The sequence below is a fragment of the Lissotriton vulgaris genome, unplaced genomic scaffold, assembly GCF_964263255.1.
Source record: "Lissotriton vulgaris unplaced genomic scaffold, aLisVul1.2 SCAFFOLD_314, whole genome shotgun sequence".
NCBI classification, from domain to species: Eukaryota; Metazoa; Chordata; class Amphibia; order Caudata; family Salamandridae; genus Lissotriton; species Lissotriton vulgaris.
The window spans coordinates 1,352,622-1,370,542 of NW_028252733.1; the positions used below are offsets into that span (position 1 = coordinate 1,352,622).

At 45.3% G+C, this 17,921-nt stretch overlaps 1 protein-coding gene across 1 annotated transcript in view; it reads left to right on the plus strand.

The window, feature by feature from the left end:
* GTPBP4 (GTP binding protein 4) overlaps positions 1 to 17,921 on the plus strand; it is a 211,195-nt gene that overhangs the window by 112,440 nt on the left and 80,834 nt on the right. Inside the window, exons 7-10 of the mRNA XM_086951152.1 lie at positions 7,037 to 7,228; positions 7,331 to 7,396; positions 13,248 to 13,337; positions 13,426 to 13,536. Coding sequence (XP_086807278.1) covers positions 7,037 to 7,228; positions 7,331 to 7,396; positions 13,248 to 13,337; positions 13,426 to 13,536 — 459 coding nt within the window. The remainder of the gene's footprint in view (positions 1 to 7,036; positions 7,229 to 7,330; positions 7,397 to 13,247; positions 13,338 to 13,425; positions 13,537 to 17,921) is intronic.

Here is a 17,921-nt window from a genome sequence, read left to right on the forward strand (position 1 = left end):
TCCGAAGTGCTGGTGCCTTTCTCACAAGAGACCTCTTGTAGCAGTTTGCTGTACTAATCTGAGACATGCAGTGCTGGTGCCTTGATCACTAGGGACCTCTAGGAGCAGTTTGCGGTACTGCACCAAGACATGCAGTGCTGGTGCCTTGCTTACTAGGGACCTCTACGAGCTGCTTGAGGTACTGCAACGAGACATACAATGCAGGTGCCTTGCTTACTAGGGACCTCTACGAGCTGCTTGAGGTACTGCAACGAGACATACAATGCAGGTGCCTTGTTCACTAGGTACCTCTAGGAGCAGCTTGAGGTACTGCACTGAGACATACAATGTTGGCTCACTACGCAAGCATTTGCAATGCACTAGATCTTGCATTACTGAAAGTATGAGCTATAGGCGTTGTATTATTATTTGCAACGCCAATACCTCAAACTCTCGGTAATGCTAAACCTATTGCATTGCAAATGCTTGTTATACTTAACCAATTGGTCGGGATTCAGTCTCTGTATTAGTTTTGATTGAGTGAATAGAATAAATGCTTAACACAATCTCTGGATAAGCCTAACTGCGCGCCCACACTACCAATAAGAGAACTGTTAGTACTTACCTAATTTAGCCTCTGCTATACTTCTGGGGACTTTCTGGACTCTGTGCACACTATACCTTTCTTTGGTATAGTATATACAGAGCCAGCGCTTCCAACCTACATCAAAACCTTAAGGTCCGAAAATTACTGAGCTGAAAGACTTTAAATTTTACTCCGCTATCATGTCTCCGGTCAAACCCATTTTCTAGAACATTAACATTTTACAGTGGAAAATTTAGACCAGGAAGGTTCAGGATAGATTTTTGCTTCTCCACCACCAAAGAGGAAGCTGTCCTTCTCACTAAAAAGAGGACAATGAAGGACAAGCCACCAGTCCTACACATCGGCCTCCTCTTCCAACATCTCCACCCCCTACTTCCCCACCTACATCTCCAGCATGTAACCCACTTGATGCTACACCTCCAGGGTCACCAGGTAAAGATGATGGTTGTGGGGGGGGGGGAGGTTACAAAGGCCATTAGGGGATCCTGACCTGTGGGGTGCATAGGACACTGAACTACTTTACCTTCAGTGATCTGGATTTATAGACTTGATTTCTTTCCAACAAGTCGTTGCTAGGGGAACTTCAATCCACAATGTTGAGCTTCACAAACAATCCCTGGAACGTTATGTTTAGGTCTCTGCCTATTCCATTCCGCAGGAATGAATAGGACGAGTCTATTGTGGTGAAACCAACAGTTAAACTGAGCTCTCCAAAAGCGGATTTCCACGAGTGCATGTGCTCTTGTGCACGAGCTTTTGTCAGAGCCGCCTGCCTCCAAGAGCTTCACATCCAAGCCATCTGTTACTTCCCCAGCGTGGTGCTGTCAGCAGCTTCACTTCAAGGGGTTCCGCTCCGCCCCCTGCTGCATCAAAGGCTTTCATTTCGCGGCCGCAGAGTTTTTTTTTATGCCCCTTCAGGCCACCGACTTGCTCCATTACTTGCGTCCTATTTTTTTTATGTGAAACAAGTCACATCATAAGTACAAAGTGTGGCACCCGACTTGTATTTTGCTGTTTCCGTCATTGCATCTAAATATATGATACAAGTTTCATGCTTTTGGTAAAATGTATTTCTTATCCTTTACTGCGCGCAAACACGCAGACCATAGCGCCTCTGTCAGCTGCACGTTCATCTATTCCAACCCCCCCCCCCCCCCCCTCTCATGCACACTCTTCGCTCTCCAAACCCATTACTCAGGCCACAGACTCCATTACTTGCGTGCTGTTCTTTTAGGTGATACAAGTCGTCATTGCATCCAAATATGTGATACAAGTCACACAAGTACAAAGTGTGGCGCCCGACTATTATTTTGTTGTTTCCGTCATTGCATCTAATTGTACGATACAAGTTTCATGCTTTTGTTAAAATGTATTTCTTTTCCTATACTGCGCGCAAACACGCAGACCTCAGCCTCTCTCTTGTCAGCCTCACGTTCGTCCATTCCCCCCCCCCCCCCCCCCTCCCCCCTCTCATGCACGCTCTTCGCTCCTCTCCTAACCCATTACTCAGGCCACAGACTCCATTACTTGCGCGCTATTCTTTTAGGTGATACAAGATGCACGCTCTTCGCTCTCCAAACTCATTACTCAGGCCACAGACTCCATTACTTGCGCGCTATTCTTTTAGGTGAAACAAGATGCACGCTCTTCGCTCTCCAAACCCATTACTCAGGCCACAGACTCCATTACTTGCGCGCTATTCTTTTAGGTGATACAAGTAGTCATTGCATCCAAATATGTGATACAAGTCACACAAGTACAAACTATGGCGCCGACTTGTATTTTGCTGTTTCCGTCATTGCATCTAAATATATGATACAAGTTTCATGCTTTTGGTACATTTTTTCTTTTCCTTTACTGCGTGCAAACACACAGACCACAGCCTCTCTCTCAGTCAGCTGAACGTTCGTCCATTCCACCCCCTCCCTCCGTCTCATGCACGCTCTTCGCTCTCACATTTTTTTTATCGCAAACCCCATTAATCAGGCAACAGACTTGCTCCATAACTTGCGTGAAAGTCATGATTTTTAAAAGTGACATAAGACCTACTCACTATGGCCTCTGTACCACAGAACATTTGTAACAAAGACTAACACGAAGCTCTGCAATAGTGTGTACCATCATGGTTGTTTTTCGTGGGGGGGTGGGGGCGTCTGGGAACGAAACCACATCAGGATACTGGAGTGCTTTAAGCTCAGCCATAAAGATTCTTATCTGTTGGCGGCCATCCGCTGTGAAATGCAAATCTGAGCTAAAGGAAACTAAAAACACAATGGCCCATCCACAGTCACATCATAAGTTCAAAGTGTGGCGCCCAACTTGTATTTTGCTGTTTCCGTCATTGCATCTAAATATGATACAAGTTTCATGCTTTTGGTACATTTTATTTCTTTTCCTTTACTGCGCGCAAACACGCAGACCACAGCCCCTCTCTGTCAGCTGCACGTTCGTCTATTCCACCCCCCCCTCACTCTCATGCACGCTCTTCGCTCTACATTTTTTTTTATCTCAAACCCCATTACTCAGTCTTGATCCATTACTTGCGTGCTATTCTTTTAGGTGATACAAGTCGTCATTGCATCCAAATATGTGATACAAGTCACACAAGTACAAAGTGTGGCACCCGACTTGTATTTTGCTGTTTCGGTCATTGTATCCAAATATATGATACAAGTTTCATGCTTTTGCGCAAACACGCAGACCACAGCCTCTCTCTGTCAGATGCACGTTCGTCCATTCCACCCCCCCCCCTTCCTCTCATGCACGCTCTTCGCTCTCCATTTTTTTAATCTCAAACACCATTACTCAGGCCACAGACTTGCTCCATTACTTGCGTGCTATTGTTTATTTAACAAGTGACATAAAAACTACTCACTATGGCCTCTGCACCACAACATTAGTACTTTACAACACTAAGCACAACCACAGTAGCAACACAGCAGAAATCAGCAACATCACAGGCAACATTCAGCCCCAATACCACAACCACTCACCACCAACACAGCAACACTCAGCAACACTCAGTACCACTCAGCACGACCACAGCATCACTCAGCATCACTCAGCACCACCTCAGCAACACTCAGCACCACCACAGCATCACTCAGCGCTACCCAGTTTATAGGTGTCACACTTGCAAAAGTTATAACTATTAGCATTGTAAATGACAAATATATTACTTTAACTAATTTCAAAACAAAAACATAACAAAAATTGTCATTTACAAAACCAATAGCTCAAACTTAACTATTGCGAGACCTATTGCATTGCAAATGCTTGTTTTGTTTGACACCCTATCTAATACACATAGGGCATCCAGTATTTACCTATGCTTCCTGGCAGAAGGCATGCAGACGATATTTTACAGAACCTGTCCGTCCGTATGAGAGTTCTTGCCCCACGGGTGGACAAAAAATACAAGGCATCTCCTTCTGACCCACTTTTTATCAGAGGGCAGGTCCCACAATGGCTCATAAAAGAGCTAATAGCCAAGCTACTCGAGACACTCCACCACCTGAAAAAGAAAGCAAGCTAATAGACGCAGCTGGGAAAGGAGTGGCAGTACAGGCAGCTAATCATTGGTGTATTGCCAATACCCAATTCCTTCTGGTCCGCTGTGACAGAGCTTATTGGGATGAGATGGATGAAGTGCTACAGTACCTCTCAGAGTAACACAGCAAGAGGGTACTAATGTGTCACATAAGGTCAGTCCATCACCAAAAACTCCATCCAATGTGCACTAGATGCAGCGGATACCAGTGTGCTCTTAAGACCGCATGCATGGCTTAGGTGTTCAGATTTCAAACCAGAAGTCCAGCAAGCAGTTCTCAATATGCCTTTAAACAAAGCGCACCTTTGTGGGCAACGAGTAGACCCTACCCTTGATAAAATGAAAATGGACGCGGACACTGCTAAAGCTATTGGGAGCGTTTCAGACCACAGCTCTCAGAGGGTCTATTTGTGACCCAGGCTACAGGGGTGCATACAAATCCACCACTTCAGACGGCTCCACCTCCCAACAAAACAAGGCAAGTCTGCATAAAGTAAGGACTTCTTTAGAGGTGGAAACAACAAAGGAAGGGGCAGGGGTCCCTCCACACACAGAGCAACACCCAGTGCTATGCAGTGACTACCCAATCACACCCCCCCCCCCCCATCGATTCCACATCTGTCAGGGGCAGACTACAATATTTCCACCCAGTCTTGGAATCCATCATCACAGACCAATGGGTACTAGCCTTTTCCAACATGGCTATTGTCTGGAGCTTATTTATCCACCACCCAATATCCCACCTGACACTTACTGATTGTCACAAGATCATCTAACACTTCTCAAAAAAGAAGTCAAAGCCCTCTTTCTTAAAGGGGCTATACATCCTGCCCTTCTTCAATATCGGGGACTAGGGGTATGCTAGCTGTATTTTCTCATTCCCAACAAGACTGGTCACTAAGACCAATCTTAGATCTCTGCTCCCCGGATCTAGTACATTCTGTCAAAACCTTTCAATATGGTTACTCTACAGAATGTTACTCCACTACTCCAACAGAACAACTTTATGGCAACATTAATCCTATTTTTTCATATACCAATACACCATGCACACCACAATTACCTCAGATTTGTCATAGCAGACAAACATTAACAATTCAAAGTTCTACCATTCGGGGAGACCACAGCACCTTGAGTTTTCACAAAATGTTTGGCCGTAGTTGCAGTACGTCTGCGCAAAGCGTTGATGTATTTCCATACCTGGACAATTGGCTCATCGAAGCCAGTACCTGCTTTCAGTGTCTACAGTGCACTCATTTGACAGTGAATCTACTTCACAGACTAGGATTCACAATGAACCTTCCCAAGTTTCACCTTCAACCTCTCCAAATTCAACCTACCTTAAGGGTGATCCTCCACACACAGGACTTGTTTATCCCAATCCTGCTTGAGTTTATAACTTTCAGGTAGCTCTACCACAGTTCCAGCCAACCCGAACTCTTACAGTTCGGACAGTCCTGCATCTGCTAGGAATGATGCCTCTTGCATTGCTGTAGTTCCCCACGAGAGGTTGCACATGCGTCACCTGCAGCAATGTCTAGCTCGGCAGTGGTCTCAATCACAGGGTCACCTCCAGAGTCTAGGGCTACATGCATCACCATTAGGAATATTGATTACTAAATTGCGATTTTCTGCAAATCGTAATTAGGTAATCGCTATTCCTAATGCATGACACGAAGTTTCTTTTAGGGGACACAAATCGACCTACTTTATCAACATGAATTAGGTAGGTCGTAGTTTGTGACTCCATAGGAATTGCAGAAATCATGGTGATGGTGGTCTGCTAGGGTCCGCAGACCACAATGTTTGTGATTTGCTTTTCAATATAGCGATCTTATTTTTTTTTCTTTAATGCAGCCTGTTTTCCTTAAAGGAAAACTGACTGCGTTTAAAAGAAGAAAAAACATTCTTTTCAATTTTTGAAAGGCTGTGGTCCACGGGACACCAGCCTGCTCTTAAAAAATGTTTTTGCCACCATTCCCAAAGGTGAAATGGAAATGATTTGCCACCGCATTCATGGTCTCAAAACATTTATACATACTGCTGCAATTCGGTATTTGGAAGGAGTCCCTAAATACGCCCCTTCCAAATACCCAACCGCAAACCCATTTTGCAATTCAGTAACAGGTTACAGAATCACAAAATAGGGTTTGGTACATATAAAAGACCTTTTTTGCAATTGAATATTCAGTGACTAATTTTCACGTGTAATGCTAGGCAAGTGTTTCAGCCGCATAAAGCTCACATGCAGCAGGTGTCTTATCTGCACTTACCGTTGAGTGAGCAAAGGCTCATTAACGGGGTACAACTATTAATGCCATAGATACAAGTCTTGTGTAGTAGAGGATGGTGTTAATTTGGCAGTTTTTTATGTGCAGTGTTCACAGAGAAAAACTACAAGACATAATATACTTGAGACACCAAATTGCATTAAATTATTGACATTAGGTGATGAGACATTGAAAGTATTTAAAAAAATTAATTTAGTCTTTGAGGCTGTAAAGAATATCTTGTACTTTTTATGTTAGCTGTTAGACTAGGTCAAACATGTATTTTTATTTTCCCCTTGTAGAAGTAGTCTTATGATTGCCAACAGTAAGTAGCAACACCACCATTTTTGTTAATCCTGACTTCTATTTATATTCTAACTTTAACAGATCTATCCCAATTTACAACTAATTCTATATTGAAAGCATGAACCTATTGAAAAGATTTTTCAGTTTCACCATGTAGTTTTTTTATGGTTCCTTATAAATGTTGTTTGGTATTGGTTACTAAGTGAACCTTTGCAAAGCATACATCTTACATTTTGCAATGTAATTTCCACTACTGCTTTATTACTATTCTAGCATGCTTACTCTTGGTTTAGTGACCAGTCCTATCTCAACTCAAAATTGCAGGTAGTAGATACTCCAGGGATCTTGGATCATCCTCTGGAAGAAAGAAATACTATTGAAATGCAGGCTATCACTGCACTTGCACATCTCAGAGCTGCTGTGCTTTACATAATGGACGTGTCTGAGCAGTGTGGACACAACGTGGAGGAGCAGATGGAGCTTTTCAGAAATATCAAACCTCTTTTTGCCAATAAGGTATGGTTCATTTGAAAATTCTTAATGGCATACTAGTTTGCACACACATCACACAGGTTGATGGTGGGCTGTTTTTTAAAATGAATTATTTCTTTGTTTTAGCCATTGATCATCGTCGTAAACAAGTGTGATGTTAAGAGGGTTTCCGAACTCTCCGAAGAACAAAAGGTTTGATGTTCAATTTTTACTTTCTTTATCATTGATGTACCTGTTTAAAGTTAAACTAAATAAATATACTAAATACATGTTTTGGGATCGTCTAAATATGATAAAATATTAAGATTCCTCTTTATATTTGGCTTCAGTTGTGTCGTAGACTCGGTATTGCAAACATGATGATTTCAAAACAAATCCTTCCTGCTCCTCTTATAATCAGCCTCTTGTATTAAGTGAAGGATGATAACGAAGACCTAAGCTAAAGGGAAGATGATGTGAGGGAGCGAGAGGCAGAGCCTCCTGCAGCTTGGTATTTGCAAGGGCTGAACTGGATTCCAAGGTACACCATCTGGAGTCAGACTTGTCAGTGTTAGGTGTCTACCTACAGAGAACTCCTAGTACTTGAAAATCTAACCATAGAACGGAAATAGGAATAAAATGCCGAGCCCCAGAGGGTGATTGACTGGGAGGTATAAACTTGACAATCAAAAGGAGATTAGCAAGGCACAACAGGAAAGGCAACCAGGCAGGGTAAAAGCAAAGGTGAAGGGTCAAGCCAAGTGCAAACTAATGAGAGGAGGTTTAATAACTGCTGTTGCTATACAAGTGAGTTCTGCATGAATCAGGCCTAAATCCTCAAACGGCCACTATTTCTCTGGAAGCCTGTGCATGTGCTGGCTCACTAGTGGCTGCGGCTGCCGCTTTGACTGGGAAATGTAGTATCACGTGTCATACTATATAACTTCCACTGTATTGTGTGCCATGTACCTCACTGTGTTATGTTACCTGAGAAGTGGCTGCAGCCAGTAGAAGCCAGCGGTGGTGGTGGATGAAGAGGGAAAAGGAGGTACAGAAGTAACCAGTCTTAATTACTGTAGCCTTCTGCAATACTTGAGGACTTTCTGAAAAAAATAGTGTTATTGTATTTCCATTTTCATGTTTTGGTGTAGTGGTTGGTATCTGAACCCTTTTCTACTGCCCTTCAGAGTTCGTCTAACCTTGTTACACCTGTGTCCCAGTCTCCACACTTAGTACCTTCTCACCTTATCCTTTCATCTTTCTGGTGTCAACCTATCTGCCTTCCCTGCGCAGGACCGATCTGCCTTTGTCAAGATGTGGTAACATCCTGGTGAAGAGTAGTCCCTTCCGCCTGCTCCTTACGGAATAAGGGAGTAACCAGTGTCAATTTGTCTACCCCCCCCGCCCCTTTGCACATGCCCACTCTGAATTCTTCACATATCTGAAAGCTGATACAGTTTTCTAAAGATATAATGTATTTTTGTCAAAACTGGTGGTATTCCATGACCATTGTTTGTCGTGGATGTGAGAAGGTGGCCTGATATGCAGTGCTCACTATTCTAGTGAACACTATGTATCAGTCCAGCAACCCTTATTGATGATTGGTTGTAAGTCAACCTTATAGACCAGCTATCCTAGTAGCATGGATACGAGCAGTCTAAGGCTAAAGACTCGAGAGGGCGTGTTAAGCCAGCTGTTTACCACACATATACCCCTTGAACACCAAGTGAAAGGACACCACACAAGTGTTATGAAAATAAACAGTTATTTATTAAAGATCACAACAGCCCTGTACTCTTTATGAGGACAGGGTACTAAGCACAAACCAAAACTCTTACAAAAATACTTAAGTTAGCACAGTATATACAAATGCCCGAGGGGCACGGAAAACCATATACTCTGAAAGTGGAATGCGAAATTCCTAGCAGGTAAGTACAGTACTAATAGCTTTTGGAATCGCTAGGACTTGACTAGGGAATCGTTAGATTACTTCTAGGAGGCCTAGGGGACTCGGGTGCAGTGTGTGCACTCTCACGCGAGATGCGGACAAAAGTCTATGGTAGCTAGAAATTGAAAAGTTAGTGTTCTCGGGCGAACCCGACCTGGTAGGGAGAAAACGAAAGTAGATTCTGACCCTTGGATAGTGAGGCTATGCTGGGGCACCGAAATGCCGAAGTTACCTAGCCCAGGGGCTGCAGCAGCATAGGTCTGAAAAGACGTCGGGAATCCTCGTAGGCGGACCAGGAGCCGGAAGAAAAGATGCTGGCCGGTGACCAGTGAAGAAAGTTCAGTTGGATCCAAGCCTGGATCTTGAAGATAGATGACACCTGAAAGCAGAGGGGACCAAGTTCGAGACTACTAGCCAGTAGTCAGTGGGCACCAGGAGGGCACCGGATGGTAGCCACCTCGACTAGGTGAGTGGGTGACGCTTGAGCTCGAAGATCTCACGGACCAGGAGGCGTTGTCGGCGACCAGGATGGAGGATCGAGCTGTCCCACGAAGATAGAAGCTGTCGGCGTCGCTGGACCCAGGATTGGGCAACAAAGCCTTGGCAAATTCAAGCCCACGCGGTGGACCTAAAATGGCGTCTGGAGTGGACCAGGAGGGTCCGGGGTGCCTCTCTTGAAGAAGGAAGCAAGGGCCAGCCTGGAGCAACCAGACCAGCAGCAGAGATGTCGTCGGGCGTCGTTCAGAAGGCCACAAGCCAGCCGGCTAGTAGCCAAACAACGCGGTGCACAGCAAACAGCAGAAGGGCCCCACGCAGATCGTGGAGATGCAGGGAGGCTGACCTTGGGTGCTGGAGCTGCGCAGGGTCGGGGCTTCTCGGACCCCAAAGCACTCACCAGTGGAGGACACGGTGGGCTTGCAGTAAAGATGTCGTGCAGTCTTGGCGATCGTCGGTCCCTCGAGGTCTCGTCGCACTCACGGTTCTCAGCTTGGCTGTAGAGGTGAGTAGAGGTCAGAGGTGCCAGGGAAGCCGGGTCTCGTCGAGCTGGGTCGTCGGATTCGTGAAGAAGGACTTGCAGCAGACCGCAGTGTTTCTTAGGATGGTGCCCGCTTGATGCAGGGTGACTACTCCTTAGCCACAAGGGAGAATCTTGATGAAGAAATCGTGAAGTCCTTTCGAAGAAAGTCGTATCTTGATTCCAAAGATGATCTAATTTGAACAGGGGGCCCGCTCCTATCTTTATACTAAAAAAGGGGGCTGACCCGGTGACTAGGTCCTGCCTATGGGTGGGACCAGGAGGGGGGTGGTTACACCCCTCTCCCCTGCCGGACTTCCCCAGGCCAGGGGCTGGTGTGCCCCTGGAACTGGTTCTGACTGGCCTATGCGTAGTGAGCACCGGGGTGCCACTCAGCAGTCACCTTCCTGAAAAGCCCTGCCTACCCAGGATACACAAAACCATGTCTGGGACGGTGCTAGCACCGCCCCTGACAGGAAACCCTTTGTCCAGGCCTCCCTCGCTGGAAGGACTCCCAGCAGCAGGAGGTCAGACTCGTGTCTGTGGTGGCAGCACCCATTTTGTGGAGCTGAGGCTTCAGTTAACTTTAACCGGGGTTCACAGTTACATACATGTCGTGTCCCTCTAGAAGGGTGGAATGCTAACCCCGTCGCCAGAATTGGCGAGGGGTTAGTATTCCAATTCGTATGACACCTTACTCGACATGTTTTGATAAAGCAATACCAAAGATAGCATTTAACCGCGAGGATTATAATGCACTTAAGAGTATATGGTATGCGATATCATGGAACAGCTATTAGGACTTGGTTCCGCAAGCTGCAGACAGGCTCAGCTCATGCCAGAGCACCATCTCACACGATTCCAAGCACTCTGCCTTCAGGATTGTTAAGGCCTGCCATAGGAGTGACTGATAGGAATCTGTGTGTCCATCTTAGGGTTAGATATAGGTATACTATATCTACAGCAAAGGGTGATTACACGACTTTGCCCCAGCTGTCAAGCAGCCAGTTGTGTCAAATTTAGGAGGCCAGCCAGGGGTGGCATAATACATGCTTCAGCCCCTGGTAGGCCCTGGGTACACCTATGCCCTGAGTTACAGGGTCTGATAAGGTGGCCCAGTCCCAATTGGAAATGCACCTAGGGTACATGGAATCCATTTTAAAGAGAGAGCAGTAGGCCTGGGGTCCTGATTGGCAGGGTCCCAGGTCGACTATGTCCAAAACCAGCTAAAACACAGGGCAAAAAGTTGGGGGCAACCATAGTCAGGATGTACCTTCCTACAGTGGATAAAAGCGAATCCGCCTCAGACTGTCTGTCGTTGTCTAACAGCTCCATTCATGTTGCCCGCTTATCCTGCTGCCTCAACATTTTGATACAGTGGCTGGGCTGAGAAGCTTCTGCCCATGAGTATTTGTAGGGTCAAATGGACCTTTACCGTATAGAGGCAGTACTGACTCAACAAGTTACTCATAAGAAGAGTCCTAAAAAAAAGCACAAGATACACAAATCGCCTAAGATACCACGTTTGGTGTGGCAGGGCTAGTGCTAATAAGCTGCAGTACTGCTTGGCCTGTTCAGCTCACTTAATGTTTCTGCCCAGCACTGATCTTAATGGGTGTTTTTAAGGGGTGTTATAAGATAAAAGCATACTTGGACCCCTTCCTGGACCAAAAATGTTTAACCACTTGAAAACCTGACATTTGAATATATATACAACTGTAATAGATTCTGACATGAAAATGTGTACTTAAATCTGACATTGTGAACCTAGCATGGCAGTGCATGTGTGCTCACCTAGGACAGTGTGACGCTACTATCTCCAGGCACTGACATGAACACTGCCACAGTTGCAAATGACTATAAAACAGACACACCCACTGTGCTCCATGTCACACACTAACAATCAACACACAGTAACACCCACCTACAAATTAGGCCATCCCACCATTCTGCACATCGCTGAATTCTATTGACACCCACCAAACCTCATGCACTATGAAAGCAGCATACACTCTTCTGACTGCTGCTGTGTCAATTATGTGGCACTTAGTAAAAAAATTTGCATTGGCATTGCCAGTAGTTGCTTCTTGTTCTCCCATGTGTTCAAATATTTCAGTAGGTAACAGAATTTCAGCGCCACAGCACGACAGCCCATCTTGTTGCTATTGGAGACACCTGTCAACCTCTATTTGGTCCCTACCTTGCCATTGGAATTACTAGTGTTCCAGGTGCGCTGCAGACACTGCCCCTGAACCATCAAAGAAAGTCAGAGTTGACCAAAATCATAACTACAGAGCCTAATTACTATACCTGCCCTCTTTCACTTTCTAACTTGATGCATCATTGCATCCTAGTGGCTGGACTAGACCATGTAGCTAGAAGAGGATTGGTGTCGTGCATTCACCCCTGGTTAGTCAAAGTCCACCCCTTATCCCACCAACCTCTCTGGTGCTCACCTCTCGGTTTCTCTTCTTTTATCTGATTAAGTGGAACTGGAAGATGCTACTGTTTTATATTTAGGGACCAGATCATTTCCTTATCTCCCTTATGCAAACTAAGGGCTATTTTGCTTCTTAATTTAAGGTTTGATTAGTTGAGAAAGATCACTTTCTATAACTGACACTCACCAAGTTTGCATCTGTTCATTTGGGAGATGGCTTCCAGTAAACTTGCTTCAGGTGTTTTCCGAGTAACTTTCATGGGTTTTGTGATGGTTAATAGTTCGTAGTAGAATGCCTTAATTTTTCACATGTGACTTTAAAATGGCTGCTAGCATGAGGGTTGTAACCTAGGCCATTCTCTCCTTTTCATTTGCATGAACAAGTTTGCTTGTCGAAATTAGGAAATTATCCCCACTGTCACATGGCAAAGGATTGATGGGTAATGCTTAGTTATAATTTGATTAAGCTAGTTTTAATAATGTACAAACGATTGGATTTCTTTGCCTGGTTTTCTCCTGTCTGAAGTACGTTTTTAAAGTATTTGGTGTTTTGTAGTTTTATTGCTCGTTTTTATTTAACCGCCATTTACAGAGTTCCTGAATTGTAGACTTTTAAATCTATCGTTTCTTATAATTAAATTGAATGTTATTTGGGTTTCAGAATATTTTTAAGGAGTTAGAAGCTGAAGGCATTCCTGTATTGGAGACAAGCACTCTAACAGAAGAAGGTGTGATTAAAGTAAAAACTGAGGTATGTGCTGTGCTTTTCATTTTACCATTAATTGCAATATGTTCACTAAAGCTAGGGAATTCATGAATGTATTCGATTTGCACTCTAGGCCTGTGACAGACTTTTGGCCCATCGCGTTGACACAAAAATGAAAGGAAATAAAGTGAATGACATCTTAAACCGGTTACACTTGGCTGTACCATCAAAAAGAGATGAGAAGGTATGTTTCATAATCATTAAACAATTATATCTGTGTAGCATAAGGGTTTTTGGGTGTTATTTGATATTGTAGCGGGGTAGCTCTTTTATGTACTATGTAACACATTTTAGTTTGTTTCTGCACAAGTACACAATATTGTCATGTCTTAGTCCCTGGTCCTTCATGCTGCTGTGAACTGTTCCTCCCAGTACTATATTATGATTTCTATAGTGCAACATTTCCATTTGAAACTGATGCAACTGGCCTCCCTGCTGCCATTAAATTGTACCTTAAATAGGACTTGCCGTGCATTCAATTTTTTCAGGTTTGTAGCAGTAATCTTTTTAATGTATTAATGTTGAGCTGGCATGTTAGTTGTAATGATTTGTTGATAAAAGGTGGTTATAGATATTCCTATAGATATTATTAATCCTTTTTGTAGTATTTGTGTACTGTTTGTGTCTTAAGAACTCCAGAGCCCTTCACAGATAGCACAATACATAACACAAGACAAAAGCACAATACATAACGCAAGACAAAAGCAGTGTTTAATACAAAAAACTCCAGTGAGGCTGATCAACAAAAACAATAGTAATCAGAAATTAAAAGGTCAATTAGCAAGCAATGAAGAGTGTAGTATTTCCTTTGAGGCAGTAGAAAGCAGATTCGTTATCCTTAAATATCATGGTGTTGTATGAGGGTCAGAAGGTAAAAATTAGGCAAACAAAATAGGCCTCAGTAAAAAATGCCCAGTGTGGCAGACACCCCAATGGTAGATGGAGTGTATATAGATGGAGAAATTGGCAATCTCTGCTCGAAATTAATACACAGAGTAAGTTACCAGGCAATCTGGGCAGTAAAGGAGGAACAGTAAGTTATCATTGGCAGTCCTCCTCATGGCTCGAGGTCAGATCAGTGGCTGGAGTACCGAAGGCAAAAAGAAGGTTGAGCAGAAACAGTTTTTGCGGATATATTGACTGCTTTCAGAGATATTGAACTTTATGGCAATATAGTGTGAGTGGTCCGAATGAGTACATATTGATCTCTAAAAAATATATATATATTTTTAATTTGGTTGGATCTATCTCCAGTAGAATAACATCATAAAATGCAGGCTTTTGGAGTAATGTGTACCCAGTGAGCAGCCCTAGGGATCAGCCTGCCCACAGCATGCAGGGAGTATTTGAGTGGTGCAAGGTAGATTGTTCGAAAGAAAAGTGTTCTAGTAATTTATTGTAGATTAGACCAAAGCTTAAGTTGTTACCTGTAGGTGGTGCAGAGAGGGTTTTACCCCTCTTGACGAAGTGCTGGTTATTGTTGTTTCTAGCGATTGTGTTGATATGTTCATGGAGACTGAGGATGAAACAGAATAATTTGGCTTTTGATTATAGACGAAGAGCAGTCTAGGTTTTTGGTGGAATCCAGCTATTATTTCACTGGAATGAGGACATTAGTGATGAGGCCAGTAAGATCTCCCTTTTGGCATTAAAGGGGATGATCAGACATTCCAAGATTATGGTCCAATAGGGAAATACCTTCCAGAGAAGTTACCTTCAAGTACAGACTAGTTTAGTTGTATTGTATTGTATTGTTTTGTTATTTATATAGCGCGGTTGCTGCCCAATGGCTGAAGTGTAAAGACAGATCTGGGAGTGATGGAAGGTTTATGATTCGATGGATTTGGCAAACAGGTAGGTTTTCAATTGTTTGCGGAAGGAGAGTAGGTTTGGATTATTTCGGAGATGCAAAGGAAGTGAGTTCCACATCTTAGAGGCGTTTAGGGAGAACATCCTTCCTCCGGACCTAGCTCTTTTCACTCTGGGTACCGCGGCCAGGAAGGCCTCCGTGGATCGAAGGTTTCTCTTGGGGTGGTATTGGGTGACTAGCTGTGCAGTGATAGCTGGACCAGACTTCCAGAAGGCCCGGTGGGCAATACATAACGCCTTGAATGCCACTCTCTGTCGGACTGGAAGCCAGTGTAGGCTATTCAGTGCAGGTTTTGCTGACTGAGTCCGTGGAATTTGTAGCAGGGTGCGGGCTGCGCAGTTCTGCACCACCTGTAGCTGGCATAAGGTAAACTCGGGGGCTCCAACATACAGGGCATTGTTCGAGTCCAGCCGAGACTGAATCAGGCCCTGTACTGCCACTTGTTTGGCTTCCATAGGTAGGAGCGGGAGGACTTTTCTTAATGTCCTGAGTAGGCCAAAACATGTGGCGGATAGTTTGGTGGCCTGGGTGGAGAAAGAGAGACTTTTGTCGAGCCAGACTCCCAGGCTCTTTACGCTTTCCTTGGGAGTGGTGGGGGTGCCCGGGCATGGAGGCCATAGGGAGGAGAAGGACGCTGGTGATGCTGGGCCCAGGAGCATGAGCTCAGTTTTGTCTCAGTTGAGCTTTAAGGAGGAGTCTGTCATCCACTCCTTGACATCCTCAAGGCATTTCGACAGGCCTTCTGAGGTATGTCTGGCACCCTCTTGAGCCAGTGATACCACTAGCTGGGTGTCGTCCGCATACAATACAATTTTTATACCGTATGGTTCGACAATCCCAGCCAGAGGCTTCATATATACATTAAACAGTACAGGGCTCAGTGAGGAGCCCTGTGGTACCCCACAGTTCAAGGATTTTCTGGCTGATACTGTGTCCCCGTCAAAGATCTGGAATGATCTGTTGTTCAGGAATGACTCGAACCACCTTAGAGCATCGCCAGTGACACCGATGTTACATAAGCGGTTTAGCAGGGTGGTGTAGCTGACCGTGTCAAAGGCGGCACTTAGATCAAGGAGTCTACCAGTCAACCAGTCTAGAACTTTGCTTTCAATGCCCGTAAATTTGAGTAGCATACAGCACAAAGACTTCAGCCAGGAAAGGTAGTCAATTGGACACCTTTTATTAAGGTTCCCTTGATAAGCTCTGTGTTTTTTGTTTTTTACAGCAAATGTGGTGTGGGGATCTTCACTCTTTTGGATTGTGATGTATTTAAATTATTTCCCCATGTCAAGTGTCTGGAATAGCCCACAATTGGGCTAGCTGCCTAAGATAGTGGACATGCTCTAAGACCGCTCTCTGTCCTATCCCTCTATTATCCTGGTCATCCCTACATAAACCCAGCTGAATTCAAGAAGACAGGCGTGGTAGGCACTGTCTAACCCCAGTGGATCCCAGGGGCAGCCCTCATGGAAGTGTAGGTGCTCTCACGCCATCAGTGCAAGGGGCGTGGCCTACCAAGTGACAAAACATAGGGCCCAACAAATACCAGAACATATGCCCCTGCCGGCACGGCTGCATTACTTCCAGGAGCAAGGAGCGCTCATCAGTGATACCAGGGCTGCAGCTACAGCTGCTGGTGTCGAAAGCTGTGGCAGATGCGGGGAAACCGCAGTCTGTTTAGCCTGGATCCAGTGTGAAGGGCCTCTCGGCTAGATGACTCGCGAGCCCTGGGCAGGGCTGGCGCCGGGCAGCCTGTAGCAATGAGCAGGTCCAGACTGGACTGAAGCGCCTAGCTGGACTGAAGCGCCCGGGTGGCTCTGGGAGGCAGCAGATACCGAGGACACCATCCGGCCGGCATGCGGGGCCTGGGCACAGACATCACAGAAGAGGTGAACTTGGCGGTGACTGTACACAAGGCTAAGGGGGGGGGCGATCGGGCCCTAGGCCCCCTTGGGCGATGTAATATGGTCACGCTGTGAAGGTAGTCTTAGCGGCATGACTAACTCGTGGGCCGCACATTACAATTTCGAAGTCACAACCTAAATCCATGCACCACCAGCGATACGATGGTGCGGTGACTCAAGGGTCGGTTCGGGCCTGGGCCGACTCCCCCTCCATCTTCCTAAAGGCTGCAGGTGTCCCTCTCACAAGGTGGGCAGCGAGGGGGACACCCAGAGGAGGAATTGACAAAGAGCATCATCCCATCACTTACTCCCTCCCCCTGAGACTTATTGAACACTGCCAGCCCGACTTAGCCCAGGGCACATTGTGGCAAGCCCCAGACCGGGGGAACTCTAGGGCAGTCAGTTTGGTCCCAGTAGGGTTTGCCCAAGTGAATGGAGACCTTCGTGGGCTGAGTCCCAGCAATACTCTGGACAACATCCACGACAGTAGAAGGGGGTACCTACGGGGTACTAGGTTGGCGGCTTTTTTGTTTCACCCTCCTGCCTCCACGACAGCTGAGCCCAGCTGAGTCCTGGCGAACACCACAACGGGGTTCGGGCCTATGTCGCCTTCCCCCTCACAGGACTCTTTTCATTTCTGCAAGCCTAAAGAACACTGGATGAAACTTGGATGACATATAACAAGCCCCCGACCAGATCCATACAAGTGGGGTGGACAGGTAGACCCCAACGAAGGATTCCATGATGACTGAATGTATGTATGCCTCATGTTAAAAAAAAAAAAACTAACTATAA